Source organism: Drosophila melanogaster, chromosome X, assembly GCF_000001215.4.
Source record: "Drosophila melanogaster chromosome X".
NCBI lineage: Eukaryota > Metazoa > Arthropoda > Insecta > Diptera > Drosophilidae > Drosophila > Drosophila melanogaster.
In genome coordinates, this window is record NC_004354.4 from 10,071,780 (window position 1) to 10,086,292 (window position 14,513).

At 45.6% G+C, this 14,513-nt stretch overlaps 3 protein-coding genes across 7 annotated transcripts; 1 reads left to right on the forward strand and 2 right to left on the reverse strand.

The window, feature by feature from the left end:
* Window positions 1–78: 78 nt before the first annotated feature.
* On the reverse strand, window positions 79–10,713 carry ZAP3. Of its 4 annotated transcripts, none has more exons than NM_167218.2 (11): window positions 10,154–10,713; window positions 6,707–10,092; window positions 3,365–3,848; window positions 3,197–3,291; window positions 2,615–3,116; window positions 2,359–2,547; window positions 2,098–2,286; window positions 1,522–1,632; window positions 970–1,021; window positions 791–906; window positions 79–609 (listed from the first exon to the last, which is right to left on the reverse strand). In NM_167218.2, the coding sequence occupies exons 1-11, from the start codon at window positions 10,523–10,525 to the stop codon at window positions 451–453; spliced, it is 5,655 nt and encodes a 1,884-aa protein (NP_727393.1). In that variant the 5' UTR covers window positions 10,526–10,713; the 3' UTR covers window positions 79–450. The 4 variants fall into 4 exon arrangements, with proteins under 4 accessions (NP_727393.1, NP_001245607.1, NP_001245606.1 ...); NM_001258678.2 differs by having other exon boundaries at window positions 3,197–3,294; NM_001258677.2 differs by lacking the exons at window positions 2,098–2,286; window positions 2,359–2,547; window positions 2,615–3,116; window positions 3,197–3,291; window positions 3,365–3,848 and having other exon boundaries at window positions 404–609.
* A 661-nt stretch (window positions 10,714–11,374) lies between these two features.
* On the forward strand, window positions 11,375–13,271 carry CG2972 (uncharacterized protein). 2 transcript variants are annotated; one of them, NM_001298143.1, is made up of 2 exons: window positions 11,375–11,543; window positions 11,603–13,271. In NM_001298143.1, exons 1-2 carry the CDS (start codon window positions 11,469–11,471, stop codon window positions 12,944–12,946), a joined length of 1,419 nt encoding a protein of 472 aa, NP_001285072.1. In that variant the 5' UTR covers window positions 11,375–11,468; the 3' UTR covers window positions 12,947–13,271. The 2 variants fall into 2 exon arrangements, with proteins under 2 accessions (NP_001285072.1, NP_572603.1); NM_132375.3 differs by having other exon boundaries at window positions 11,603–13,063.
* Window positions 13,135–14,392, reverse strand: Naxe (NAD(P)HX epimerase). Its single transcript, NM_132376.2, has 2 exons — window positions 13,682–14,392; window positions 13,135–13,623 (listed from the first exon to the last, which is right to left on the reverse strand). Exons 1-2 carry the CDS (start codon window positions 14,149–14,151, stop codon window positions 13,401–13,403), a joined length of 693 nt encoding a protein of 230 aa, NP_572604.2. The 5' UTR covers window positions 14,152–14,392; the 3' UTR covers window positions 13,135–13,400.
* Window positions 14,393–14,513: the final 121 nt, after the last annotated feature.

Consider the following 14,513-nt stretch of genomic DNA (forward strand, 5'->3'; position numbering starts at 1 on the left):
CATTATGTGAATAAATAAACGTATAAACAATTTATATTTCCTCAAACTAAATTAACAAAAAAAAAAAAAAACATGACTGGATGTCTTATTCGGTTTAATAGCGATTGATACAATTTACAATTAAAATACATTCATATGTATGCATGTAAGTATGTATACATGCTTATATGGTTTCAAACGCGTCTCTTCATGTCGTTCAACGCAATTGAATTCGTTTTTCTAAATGCAGCCGTAATAATGACTGATTATTTCAAAATTATACTGATCGCATTTAGATGTCAGATGATGACATGTAATTCGGGGCTCATTTCAGCCCATTGGCGCCGATGTGTGTATGTGGAAATGCTCTGTGTTTTTTTTTTTTTTGGTGAGTGGAAATGCTGCGAGTTTTTGTTTTCATTTTGTTAGCTTTTTGGAATTCGGAATTTGTGGCGTGTTTGTAATTGACATCTAGCGACGCTTGATGCGCTCGATAAACTTGGTTTTATTCAAAGCCCGACTGCCGGCATTCGGATCCATCATGCGGTTCCAGTCGGTTTGACCCACCACAAAACCGATGGCTCGCATTTTCTTCTGCGAGCGCTTTTCCTCGATATCCGCCCAACGCACCTAAAACATATTGAATATGCGTTTTAGTAAATACAATTTGATTAAAAAATAGCGAGCGAGCAACGTTTATCGAATTAGAAACAGTTATACTCTTGCAACCAGAAGAGATAGCAATACATATAGCTATCCTCTTCTCTGTCAAGTTTTCGTTGCTCAATAGCTAGCCTTTGGACGCACTTACTCGCTTCTTGCCATTGTCCGAAGTTGTGGGTGGTTTCCAATCCTCCAGCTGGAGATAGTCCGCCATGCTGGTGGTCCTGCGGTTCTGCATCAGACGCTTGGTGCCATCCAAGCGGGCTGAAACAAGAAATTCGTTTTGTCAGAGCGACTCTAAATGAAGCCAAGTTCTTGGGGACTCACCTAGATTATCCTCGGTGGTATCGCGTTCCCATTTGCTTTTCAGGAAGCCGCACTGTACGGGCGAGCACACGAAACGCCCGATTGGATGAGGTGGACCGGATTCAATAGAGTGCAAGGGGAGAATTTCAGGATATTTTAGAGGCGTGTTTACCGATACGATGACCACAACCCAGTTAGTCACCAGTTTTCCGATTAATTCTGTTACCCACTGACTGACTGGATTAATTCTGGGCGAACAATCTGACTAATCAACAGCGACTACTTGTTACTCTAAAAGCGTAAACTAATATGCTAAGTATTTAAGCAATGGTAAATCACAGCGTGTGTATACATATATGAATCCTATATCCTACAAGTCGAGTTACTAAAGCTCTGTCACATTTCCTAAGATATTTGTACAGCAAATTGGATATAGGTATCCAATCTTATAAGCAAATAAGCAATAATTTTAATAATACCCCTTTGATTTCCTCTACGCAAACACCAAACACACATGCACATGTGCCTCAAAATGAATCCAATCAGTCGATGCAATAAGCAATTAAGACTTACATAGTTGGAAGCGTCGGCGCTATTGCTGTCGTCTGTCTCCTCGACAGCCGCATCCTCGAGTGCCGCGGATTCTCCCACTGTTGCGCCAACGTCGGCGCATGCATTATCGTCCTGGAAATGAAACGAAGCCGCCATAAATCAACAAAACATTCGCTTGACCCAGCTTGCATAGTTGTCTTTACTAAAAGCTTAATCGTAAGTTCGAAATTGTTTCTTAGACTAGGACTAGCGGAGCACATATTGCACGTCAGAATATATATAAAGAAATATATATATATATATATATATATAATAGGGATTCGATACCAGTTTGGAACTTAGTCTAGTATTGCGCTTTCCTATCGTTTTTTTTGTTTGTTTTTTTGAAGTGACTTGGCCCGGCCAGGTTAGTATTGAAGTTATCATCGTTTTAATGTATGTAAAGTAATCGCTTAAACAGTAAACATGACTAGATTTTGATTGAACTTAAAAACTCCGAACTGGCCCCATCGGCCAGTCCAAGAGCTTCACCATCTCCTGCTTGGCGGCGACACAGTAGCAGCCACCTTAGCGTCGCACCGCTTAGTGCATAGTTACCGTAGCCATGTCCTCAACATCTTCCATCTCGACAACGTTTTCGAGGAGCGAGCTCACGTCCAGTTTGATGTAATGCGTCGGTGTTTGGCACCAGTTATCCAGCACCACACGGATATCGTTCACGCTGCGCTGGTGAGAGTTTCTACCAAGGCACGTCTCTAGATCGCAGTGTAGGTCCACTATGTAGGGCTATTGTGAGTAGAAAGAACATATATGTAAACATTCCCACAAAAAGCATCGATTCGTTGACCATGGACCCACCACAAAATTCGAGTCTTTGGCGTGGCAATAAAATTCATTCAGTGTGCGCAGCGAATTATTGTTGCAATCCACGATCACGAAATCGTACAGATTGTCGCTAAGTGTCTTTTTAAACGATTTGATAAGGTACTGCATATATGTCTCCTCCATGGTATCATCATACTCGTACAAAATTTCTTTTTTAGGTATCTGCAGATGGTAAACAATGGAATATAGTAAAACTTATAACCTAACACTTAACTACACTTCTTCTCACCTTCTTGCCCGTTTTGGGGCACTTCTCATCGTAGTCGTTTTCAATGAGAAAATAATCATCGATGCTTAGAATGCGCGGATTGGCACCGCCCATCTCCAGTTCCTTCTCCTTGATGAGGCGGGCTACATGCGATTTGCCGCAGCCAGGAGGACCGCGCAAAATAATACAGATGCGCTTGGGGCGGTTTAAGCGACCGGGATACAAAAGCACTTCGTCCAATGAGAACGTATTGCGATTCTCACTGGTCGCCACGCACATCTCCAGATTGGAAGCCTTCATTGGGTCAGATGTTCTATCATTGGCATTGGCTGCCGAGGGAAAAAGTGACATGGCTGGCGATGGAGCCTCCAGCTTATCCGAATAGTCACCCAACTGGCGACGCAGCGGATTGACAGGGAAGGGATTGTACTGCTCCTGGGCATTTCCCTGATTCCATATTTTCATCGATGGCGGCGGTGGCAGCTCTTCGTTGTCATCATCGAAAACAATAGATTGTAGATTACTGATAAAACAAACAAAAAAAATGGAATCATTGTAAACAGCTAGCACTAAAAAGAAAAGGCATTAATATCTTCAACTTACTCTTCACCTTCGGAAATATCTTCGAGATCATTGCGTTCTTCATTTTTCTGAAACTCATCGGCCTGGTTCTGGTTTCGCAATTCATTGTGGGCCCGCTGCTGGGTTATATTCAAAGATTAGGATTAGATACCAAGATAGATAGAGGCTTGTACTGTGCTAACCACTTACCTCTTCGTCCTGTTCGGGATTTGTGATGCTACGTTCTTCAACCGTATTCGATTGCATTTGTTGGTTTTGATTGAACGTCATTAGCTCCCCGTTCTTTTGTTGTTTGTTTTTTTTCTTATTCTTACGCTTGTTCCCAGCTCCTCCGGGTCCACCAAATCTACCTGGTCCCGCTGCCATTCCACGGCCACCTGTCATCGCCTGGTTGTGATCTCCTCCTCCTCCCATTCCACCGGGCATTCCCAAGCGATTCGATCCCATGTACGAGGAGTGGCCATACTCGAAGGTCTTCATTGCTTTAAATTCTGGAATTCTATCGTCGGGATTGGAACCGGATGGCCCATCGATGGGGTTGCCATCGCCCGACTTGTGGCCATAATCGATCACCTTGGCGGCAGTTGGGTTATTGGAATAGTCGAATACCTTCAACGGTCGATATATGGCATCATTGTGGTTCAGGCGGTCATGGAATTGTTGCTGCTCCGGCCTTTAGTTTTTGTTTGTTTGTTTTTTGTTTTTTTTTTTTTTTAAAGTGATGGAAGGTGGTAGGTGGGACACACCATTGGCGATTTTAGTATACAATGGTTACGTTTACGTTGGTTGATTTATTAGTTGGCGGCAATTTGTGTGGTTTATTTTTATATTTTTGATATTGTATGTATATTATTTTTTTTCAGGTTTTTAATGTTTAAAAACCAAAAGAAAAACACTTGAACTTTTACTTCGGATGAAATTTGACTAAAATAGTTGTTTGCTTAAGTTAAGATAAGGGGGCGTGGCAGTGGACAATGGGGCAGGTGCACTATCTATGTACATGTCCCACTGCCCTCAAAATTGCAGGTCAGCAATGAAAGATTCATATAGTTTTGGCTCTAAACTTAGAATACGCAAGCAACATTGCTTAAAAATATAATAAAAAAAGGCATCAACGTAAGAAAATGCTTAAGTACTTAATTAATCTTAATTAAGTTGGATAATGTCGGCTTGATTTGGGAAACGGAAATAGCTAATTGCATAGTTCAGCGGACAATGAATCAACTATATACTAAATACTAAATTGGTAAATCATTTCAAATCATTGCTTTTTGCCAATATGTATATATGCATTATATCAACAAATGACGGCTATTTCATCTCAAAGACATTTATTGCACGCAATACATTAATCGGACAATAGATAAATTATAAAAGAGTGCTTTATTGTTTAACATAGCATATTGCGGACAACATTAGAATCGGATATTGCAAAGCGGACGAATTCAGATGTGTTTGATTCCAAAACCTTATCAATTGCATTTCCAACGAAATATCTATTGATTTGTTTCAACAAACATCAATGACATTTAGCAGTTAAATTTGTTAAGATATCAGTTTTCAAACAGATCCTGCGATAATCCCTATGATTAATTGGATTGGATATATTAACTATGTTTAAAGATTAACCAGAGCCAATGCTTAGCGATCGGATGTATAATTATATTTTATGAATGATATTGAAAGATTCATTTGCAGACGGACGACAAGTTGATCAAAGAACGAAATTGAAAAAGGATCTCCCCCATGAACGTTGTGTTTTGTCTTCCTTTATTGATATTAAATTCCATAGTATATATTGTAACAATTCGACTTAAATAATTTCGCGCTATAAAATTATTACATAGTACTCGAATCGAGAGATTTCTGTTTGCAAAGCAAAGAAGTTACTTATATAACTGCGTCGATTTGAAACGAACAAATAATATATAATAATTAGGTGAGAGCTTGGTCTATTTCTAAGTGATATTGCAGGGCAGAAGAAAGTAAAAATAGTTTATACCAAGGAAGCAACAAAATTAGATCCATACATGACGTTTTTTTTTTTTTTTAATTTTTTTTATACTCTTTTATTCGTTTTCTGCGAATGTGGCAGATGCGTATGCGTGATAATCTTAATATTATAGATCTTTCTCTGACTTCTGTACGCTGCATGTATATATAGCTAGTTATATATATTTAAGTATGTTTATTTTCGAGGAGTTTTCACGATCTGCCCTCCCTCGGATAGCCGCCCCCCAAAACAAAGTCTGTCCTCTGTCGCCTAATCAGATCCCGAATTCGAGTGTTCAGAGTTCAGAGTTCAGAGTTCAGAGTTCAGAGTTCAGAGTTCAGAGTTCAGAGTTCAGAGATCAAAGATCAGGTCCTGCGCTGCTGCTGCCGTTGCTGGAGCTTCCTACCGCCCCCTTCTCTTGCTGCACAGACAATGGATCAGACACAGATTGGTGGATATATGCATATATGCATAGGTATCGGGAACATCGCCAACAATCAATCAATACCACCGTTTAGATATTCATTTGCGTGTTGGTTTTCGTATTCGATTTGGTTATCGTTCGTTTGTAAGATTGTTTTAATTATATTTTTATATTCAGTATTTATATATCAGTATTGCATAAAAGTAGAAGAGAAGAAGAAAAAAACGGGGTTGGAATCGAAATTCCAGCATTAAAGATAACTAGAAAATGGCCTGGACAAGTTAACTAAATTAAATTTGATGATATCAATACAGATACAGATAGAGAAAGTGAAGGGTTACAAAAATGTGGGTAAGAGGGGGGATCGAGCGGAATAGTGCCCAACGAGAACGATATATATATATATATATATATATATATATATCTATAGGCTATCTGAACATCAGGCCGTTTGAGAAGGCATCCCACGGATATGCGTAATGTGAATAGAGCTGAATAAATAAGCATAGGAAGCAGATTGTCTACTTATTCGAAAACGTTGCATCAGATATTTCAGATATTTGTTAGCCCATCGATAGGCGATAGTACTGCGTACATTCGGACAAACAATCATTCGACGGCCCACAGGTTTTTGATAATGTTTTGGGTTTGGGTTAACCCCCAACGCATGGATTGATTAGGCATAATAATGGACTGATTATTCATAATAAAAACACTTAAAACAGTAACTATAAGTGCAAATAGCATCTGTACTTAATACAAAATCAACGAATTTACTGAATGGATAATGTTGTTTAAGGTTGTTTTTTTTTAACGTTTCAAAGATATGCATGCAGCCCTACTTGAATTTCCCCAAAACAAACATATTTCCAGATTGTACCATCCAAATGAATACTAATAGCAAGTGCTCTTGAGAAGATAACGTTCCCATATCTTCCTCAGACAATCAGACAATTGATATTGGAATTTGGCAGAGCATAGTGGGAGGGGAAAGAATCATCTTTCCCCGTTCCACAATTTTTTGTCAAGATATAACATTTCGATATTATTGTATACGTAGTGAAAAGATATTCAATCAAGTCGAAAAAGTTAAAAACAGATTGAAGACACATACCCGTCATTCCAGTTCTTCCGATTGTTGTTTCCTCCTCCTCCTCCTCCACCACCACCTCCGCCTGGATTTCCAAAGCGGTTGCCAAAGTTTCTGGGTCCTCTCGGTGGTCCTGCGCCCAGATCATCGTTGCCAAAGCCCGGACCCGGTGGGCCGCCTTGGCGTCGGAAGGGATTATCACTGATTGGTCCACCGTTAAAGCCGCGCATATTGTGACCTGGTCCATTGGGTCCCATGTGGGGTCGTGGACCGCCAAACGGCGGACCGCCAAAGTCATCACGTCCCGGACCGAAAGGACCATCGGGTCCGCGAGGCCCGAAGTTGCGGGAACCCGGACGCGGTCCGAAATTGGGCCCAAAGTTTGGTCCAAAGTTGGGGCCATTTGGTCTGAAGTGTGGTCCGAAATTCGGACCCGGACCCGGTAACGGTCCATTTGGTCTAATGAACGGCCCGCCCGGACCTCTAGGTCCAAAGTTGTGCCCGAAGTTGGGTCCAAAGTTTCCACGCGGTCCTGGACCGTTGGGTCCAAAGTTCCTGCCCGGTGGTCCAAAGCCAGGTGGACCATTGTTATCTAAGTCAATGAAATTATTTCCAGACACTTGATTTGGTCCAAAGACATCGAAACGTGATCCATCGTTTTGACCTGGACCAGAACCTGGACCTCCGCCTGGTCCGTTTCCGGGACCAAAGCCACCAGGTGGGCCATTATTGTCCGGTTTCTCACCGTTATTGGTGCTCACCGAGTCGCCGGCATCCTGCGACTTGTTTTCGTTGCCGCTGTTCTTCTTGCGCTGCCACTCGGCGAAGGACAATGGACGTCCATCCGTACCCGATTCCTGATCATCGCGTTGCTCGTGACGATCGCGCTGCTCGCGTTCCTGTACATTGGCCACCGCCTGGGAGAGATTGTTAATGAAATTTGGATCCTTGAGGGCATTGCTTAGAGATTCGTCGCCCTTCTTGTCGGCGGACACGTCGCCTGGCTGTTTTTCAGTTTCATCAGCCGCTTTCTTTTCGCTGGAATCCTTGAGCACCACATTGAAGACTGAGGACGAATTATTCTTGTTACTGCCATCGTCCACCAAATCCAGACCGGGTATGCCATCGTTCTTCTTGAAAATGCTGCCCATGGGCGTGTTAGGTGCGTCCTGTACCACCTCTTTCTCCTCATCATCGTCGTCGTCGTCGTCCAGGGAAATGGTGAATATGGGCTCCTCCTCCTTGACTTGCTTAGCGGGTATTTGTGAGGGAGCAGCTCTTTGACGGCGCTTGCCATAATTTGTGGAAACCGGAGGAGGCTGCGTGGGCGGAACCACTGTCGGATCTGGCACTACTGGTGCAGCTGGAGCTTTAACTTCGGGCGGCACCACGGGTGCAATCGGTGGAGCCACTGGGGAAGCTGTCGTTTTTGCTTTCTTTACATCAGATGAATTTTCATTTGATGCCGCCGGCTTGGTTGGAATTTCCTGGTTGGATTCATCTGGCTGTTCGTCCAATATCTGCTGGATGGCTTCCTGGGCGGTTTGGTACTGGTTGTGCATCCCCGGTGGCGGTCCTTGGTTGCCTCTGAATGCAGGTACTCCGGCGCTTTCGAAGGGGCGATTCTCTTTTCCAAAATGACCAGCATTTCCGGACTGTCTGTTCCCGTTTCCGAAGTTGGGACCCGATCCGTGATCCTGGTCACCCTGATCGGCAAAACGGCCCTGGCCTTCGAAGGGATCCTTATTTGGCTTCTGCTCCGCGGTCGTGGATGCACCTGCGGCTGCTTCCTTCCTTATGTCTGTGGTCGAGCCTCCTGCCGAACCACCCATCTGCAGTTGGCGACGTCGGCGCATCTGCTCCCTTCTCTCGGCGATGCGACGGCGCTGCTTCTCGAACTCCTCCTCGTAGCGTCGATACTCGTCACGATCCGGATGGTTGGCATTGGCCAGCTTCCATTCTTCGAACTGTTGCTCCCACTGATCGAACAGCAGATCGAAACTGGCCTCGTCCAAATCGGGTGGTTGCTGTTGATTGCGGTTCTGCTGCGACTGCTTGTAGGGCGCATTCGACTGATTGAAGCTGTTGCGCTGATTGTAATTGCCACGATTTGGATTGTAGCCGCCTGGACCAGAATCCCCACCGCCTCTCTCATCGGAAAATCCCTGGTTACGATTGTTATCCCGTCGATTGTTCTGGCGGCGATTGTTACTAAAGTTATTATTAATATTATTGCCGGGTCCTCCACCACGTCCAGCAAAACTGTCCTGGCTTTGCTTGCCTCCACTATCATCTCCAAAGCCGCCAAAGTTGCCTCCTCCTGCACTACCTTGATCTTGGCTATTGTAACTGTTGCCATAATTGCCAAAATCGGACTGTGGATTCTTAATGAATGGGTTCTTGCTTTGGTTTCCATCTCCACCTCCATCACCCCAACTATTGCGGCTATTCTGGATGCTATTTGGCTTGTTGTTAGTCCTCATTGGCGGTGTATCGATGTCGGAATTGATTCCTTGCCAGCGACTCGAGCGGGCATTCTGGCTGCTATTGTTTTGCTGCTGATGGTCCTGTGGCGGATCACTTATACTCGGTGGTGGTCCGCTCATCCAGGAATTCTGGTTTTGATACTGCTGATTGGGATTCGGAAGGCTTGGCGGTGGTTCGCTCATCCAACGATTTAGTTGCTGATCCCCGCCAGACGGCGCTTGATTTGAAGTCCCATCCCAGCGGCGATTGCCATCATTGGTGTTATTGTTAAATGACGTTCCATTCCAGCGATTGTTGACATCATTTGCCGGCGGCGGGCCATTCCAGCGATTGGGTTGGCCGGTATTATCAGGCGGCGGACCACTGGTATCCCAGGTAGGACGATTATTATTGCCCACACCGTGTTGATTATTTCCCCACTGGCCATGGTCCATATGGTTTAAATGCGGCTGCTGCTGTTGCGGTGTTGGTCTCTGCAAACTTGGCGGCGGCTGCTGGAGATTCGGAAATCCCTGGTTGTCTTGCCCGGCAATGTTGTAGTTCATCTGGTTCATTTGACCGCCACCATATCTATTTGGCGGCGGCTGTTGCATTGGCGGTGGTCCTGACCACATGCTTTGGATGTCATTCGGATGCTGATTGTAACCGCCTTTTTGTGGTGGCGGCGGCGGCTGGTTGTACATCTGCGGCTGGGCCATGATCTTACCGGGCAGTGGCGGTGCTCCCGCGACGGCTACGGGTGTAGTTGACTGCGCCGGCGAGGCGCTGACACCTTGGTAATAGTTATGTGCGACAGGATAGGCCTGTGGCCCGGGAGGAGCGACCACAGGGACGGGTGCTGCTGCAGGAGTCGCTACCACAGGCGCGGGCACGCCTTGAACTGCGGTAGTTGTGGCCGCGGCTGCGGCCATTTCACGCTTATACTAAAGATTTGGAAGACTACTATAGCAATATGATCGTCGATAACTAATTGATTTGACCCACCTGCTCACCGTACTGGGCATGCCACTTGGCGTACTCCTCCTGGTATGTCTGCCACTGTTGCCAGTGGTGCTGCAGTGCGTACTGCTGTTCGGGTGTCATGGCCGCGTACTGGGCGGCCGTATACTGTTGATAGGGGTTGCCAGCCCCCGTCGCCTGGCCGCTGCTATAGGGGTTGAATCCAGGGGCCGTTGTGACTGCGGCTGCAGTCGTGACTATGGGTGCAGAGGCACCGCTTGATGCTCCGGCTCCGGCGGTCGCGTCCGATGGAGGCGGAGGGGGCGGGGCGTCCGGCAACGGTGGCGGAACCGACGGTTGCGGAGGTAGAGCGGCAGTGGGAGCCACTGCGGCGGCGGTTTGCCATTGGCCCCACATACCGTGTCCACTGGATTGATTAGCCTATTAGCGAATAACACACTTGTACCGCTCGGTTGGGCTTTCACAAAATCCGGCGGATTGGCTCCGTTCCGTTTAAAATCGTCCACCTTTCACTAATTCAGTTTGCTATCTGAACGAATTGATAATGAAAACTTCGCCATATTTGGCTTGAAAACTAGAGATGGAACTGTCAGCTAAATGGGCCGGGCAGTGTGACCGTGCTGCGAGTGTGCATCCATATATCGCAAGCACCCTAGAATATTCCATTGCCAATTAATAAAATAATTTGAATGTAATCCAATGCACTTACAAGCCTACAAATTGAAAAATTAGCAAAGATAGCTTGCTTAAGTGATTGATTCGTAGAAGTTGTATTGATAATACGAAAATATGTTAAAAAAAAAATAAACAAGAAGATCAAACTGGCAGACCTTCTAATGAGCTTTTTGAAAATCTGCAGCAAATTAATAGATTTCTCAGACCAGGCATTTTACTACATTTTTTCATATCTGTAAATATGTTAATATAAGTTAAGTCAAGTGATATTTTGTTTAACTGATGTTTTTTGTAGTTTGTTAAGTAAATTTGGTAATTTTCCAACAGTCCGGCCGAAAGTCTAAGTAGTCAGGACCGATATCTCCCTGTGATAATAATATAATATCTCATAGAAATATATTTTAACATGAATTAATTTTAACAATTTTATTGAGAGCTAGCAATAAAATTTTAGGGAACGCATTCATTTAGCTTTGCCTAACTCTTAAAAATGTAAAATTTAATTAACTAATATTAAAATCACAAATTCATAAACACTTTTTGGTATTTTTAGCATACCCTAACGTAACGGTCACAGCTCACTACAGCCACACTAATCGCGACACGTGCAGAAATTGTTATTTTTTGCCGTCCTTTGTTTTTCATGTGAAAATTAGCACTGAAAATGGCCGAAACGAGCGAAAAGATCAAGTTCCTTGTGGCGGACACCACAGCCTTTATAAACGCCGTGCCCCTGAATGTAAGTCACGCACAATTTGCCCATTCGAGCCATCTAAAGCCGCCACTAATCCCCTACAGGAATACGCGGAGCAGGTGCTCACCGTGCCGGATGTGGTGGCCGAAGTGCGCAACAAGCGCCAGATTCGCCGCCTCTGCGTTCTGCCCTTCGACCTCCAGGTGCGCGAGCCTCGTCCGGAGAGCATTAAACACTGCGTGGAGTTCGCCAAGAAAACGGGTGACTACGCGAGTCTCTCGGGGATCGATCTGAAAGTGATCTCGCTCACCTACGAACTGGAAGCAGACAACGTGGGCACTGATCACCTGCGCCAGGAGCCTGTGATGGCGCAGACCATTGCGTCCAAGGATAAACCCGAGGAGATGCAGGATGCTAATAACAAGAGACTGGTCGGTTGGTACATGCCCGAGGGCGAAGAGGAGGAGGAGGAGGATTCCGAGGAGGAAGATGATTACTCCCAGGAAGAGGACGATGCTGAAGGCGATGAGCAGGAGGCAAATGAATCCCCAGACACTGTTAAAGCCGCCATCGAAGCCCAATTGGCCGGCAAGGAACCATTTGCCAGCGAGACCATCGAAAAGGAGGAGGACCAAGACCAGGAGCCCAGTCAGGAGGAGCTGGACAAGCTGTTCGAGCAGCTCAAATGCGCACCCAGTGCCGAGGAAGAGAAAGAGCTCTCGGAACTGCTCGTTTCCCAGCCGGCCGAAGTAGATGAGGAGGTATCCGAGCCACAAGAAGCCAAACAGAGCCAAAATCTCGACGAGGATGTGGGTGACGATGGCTGGATCACGCATTCAAACATCAAGAAGGCCAAGAAAGCGCTCGAGGGCAAAGTGGAAACGGATGAAGTGCCGCCCGTCGCCTGCATGACCACCGATTATGCGCTGCAGAACGTGCTCAAGCAGCTAAATCTCCACCTGGCCGCCCTCAATGGCCGGATCATCAAGCAGTTGCGCACATATATACTCCGCTGCTACGCGTGCTACAAGACCACCAGCATCATGACCAAGGTGTTTTGCCCCAATTGTGGCAACAAGACGCTGAAACGTGTGGCCGTCAGTCTGGACGAGAACGGTCGCCAGGTGATTCACATCAATACGCGCCGTCCGCTGACCAATAAGTACAAGAATCAGAGCCTGCCTCGCTTCCAGGGCGGCAAGCATTCGAGAAATCCGATCCTGTTCGAGGATCAGCCGATGCCCAGGCAGATGCCGTCGCGCGTTGCCAAGACCAAGACGAACGCTCTGGATCAGGACTACACGGCCGGATTCTCGCCCTTCGTGCTGCGCGACGTGGACTCCAAGTCCGCCATGCTGCGCTCCAAGGGCAACCTCAAGGAGTGGGCCAGGAATAACAACTTCGAGGAGGATCGCCGGCGCAAGAACTACAATCGCTTGTACAAGTAGATTACTCTGGGCAGTAAGGGGCTAGTTGTTCATTAGCTTTCCAATCGTAGACTTTATATAAATTTATATAATATATAAAATAAAACACAAGGGAGAACCTGAAACTTTGTAAAATGTAAACAGAGAAGCTTTTCAAGTAGTTACAAGCGTTATTTTTAAACGAAATAAATCTTTTTTTTTTGTATGTAAGGTATGGAGTTTTTCTTGGATTCTAATTCCAATATTTATTTACAAAGTTAAAAGCTAGAAAATCTTTTTTTTTGTTATGAACTAGCATTAAGTTTCATTTTTTTAACGTAATTAAATCTGTTTTTAATTGAACATTGTGTTTGCTGCTTCTGGAAATCAAAATAGTCGCTGTTTCAACAAAGAATTCATTTCAAATGATGGATGGAAACCAGACGTTGCGGCTCAAGACTCCATCGTTTATTGGGAAACCGCATAAATGCAGAAATCACAGCTTGACGCACAGCTCGTTGCCCGGATAAACGGGCAGATTCAGTTCGTATTTGCGCTGCAGGGCGGGCGGCACGAATCTGCCGCCCAAGTAGTGATGTTCGCCGCGAAATTGGCGGGCACAGAGTTTCGGCGCAGTGAGGGAAATGAGCAGAGCCGGCTCCACGTCGCATTCAGTCAGCTTGCCCTTCTCCACATCCCAGCCGCTGGGAATGTCCACGCTGCAAGGAGGAAGCAACATTAGCTTAGAATTAGCTAGTATAACGTAACGAATCTCACCTGGCAATTGGCAGTTTGGTCTGCTGCATTAGTTCCACGACGGCGACAAAGTCCGCTCGCACCGGCGGCTTGAAGCTGAATCCGAAGAGCGCATCCAGAATGAGATCATAGTCACGGGCGGCACTCTCCACCGACGGACACTCCTTCACGTCGCAGATGTCCATCTGTTGGCACTGGTGGCTGAGGTTCTCGAAGAGCGGCTTGGCCGTCGGCTTGGGATAGTAGATGGTGGGTGTGTAGCCCATGAGGGCGAGGTGGCGGGCGGCAACCAAGCCGTCGCCTCCATTGTTTCCTGGTCCACAGCAAACGAGAATTCGTGGATGCTTCTCTGCCGGGAAGCATTTGGCCACAGCATGGGCGCAGCTCAAGCCCGCCAGCTCCATTAGCTGATCCACACTGAACTTGTAATCGTTGAATAGTTCCTGGTCCACGGCGATGGCCTCCTTTTGATTTAGATACTTTAAATCCATTCTCTTGCCGGCGTAAAATCGCTTGTTTTTCAGCGGTGACCTTTGTGCTTCGATGATTTTGCTGGCGAGCAGTGGGTGGAGTGTGCGGGCGATGGGCCTCAAGGAAGAGCCAAATCGACGGCAAATCAGGCTCATAGATTTCGAGTTTTATTTAACTATATTTCCTTGAGGAAATCAATTTTAAATGTTTGGGTTGTTTGAAAATAAACTTTTAAGTTCTCAAACAGCTGATTGCAGAGTTGCCAGACGTCGGGAAAATACTGCTGCTCCTCAGACAGTGATGCCAAATGGCGATTAGCAAAAGGTAGCTAAAATTGGCTAGAAAATCTTTAAGCAGCTAATAGCTTTTTGGTTATCTATAG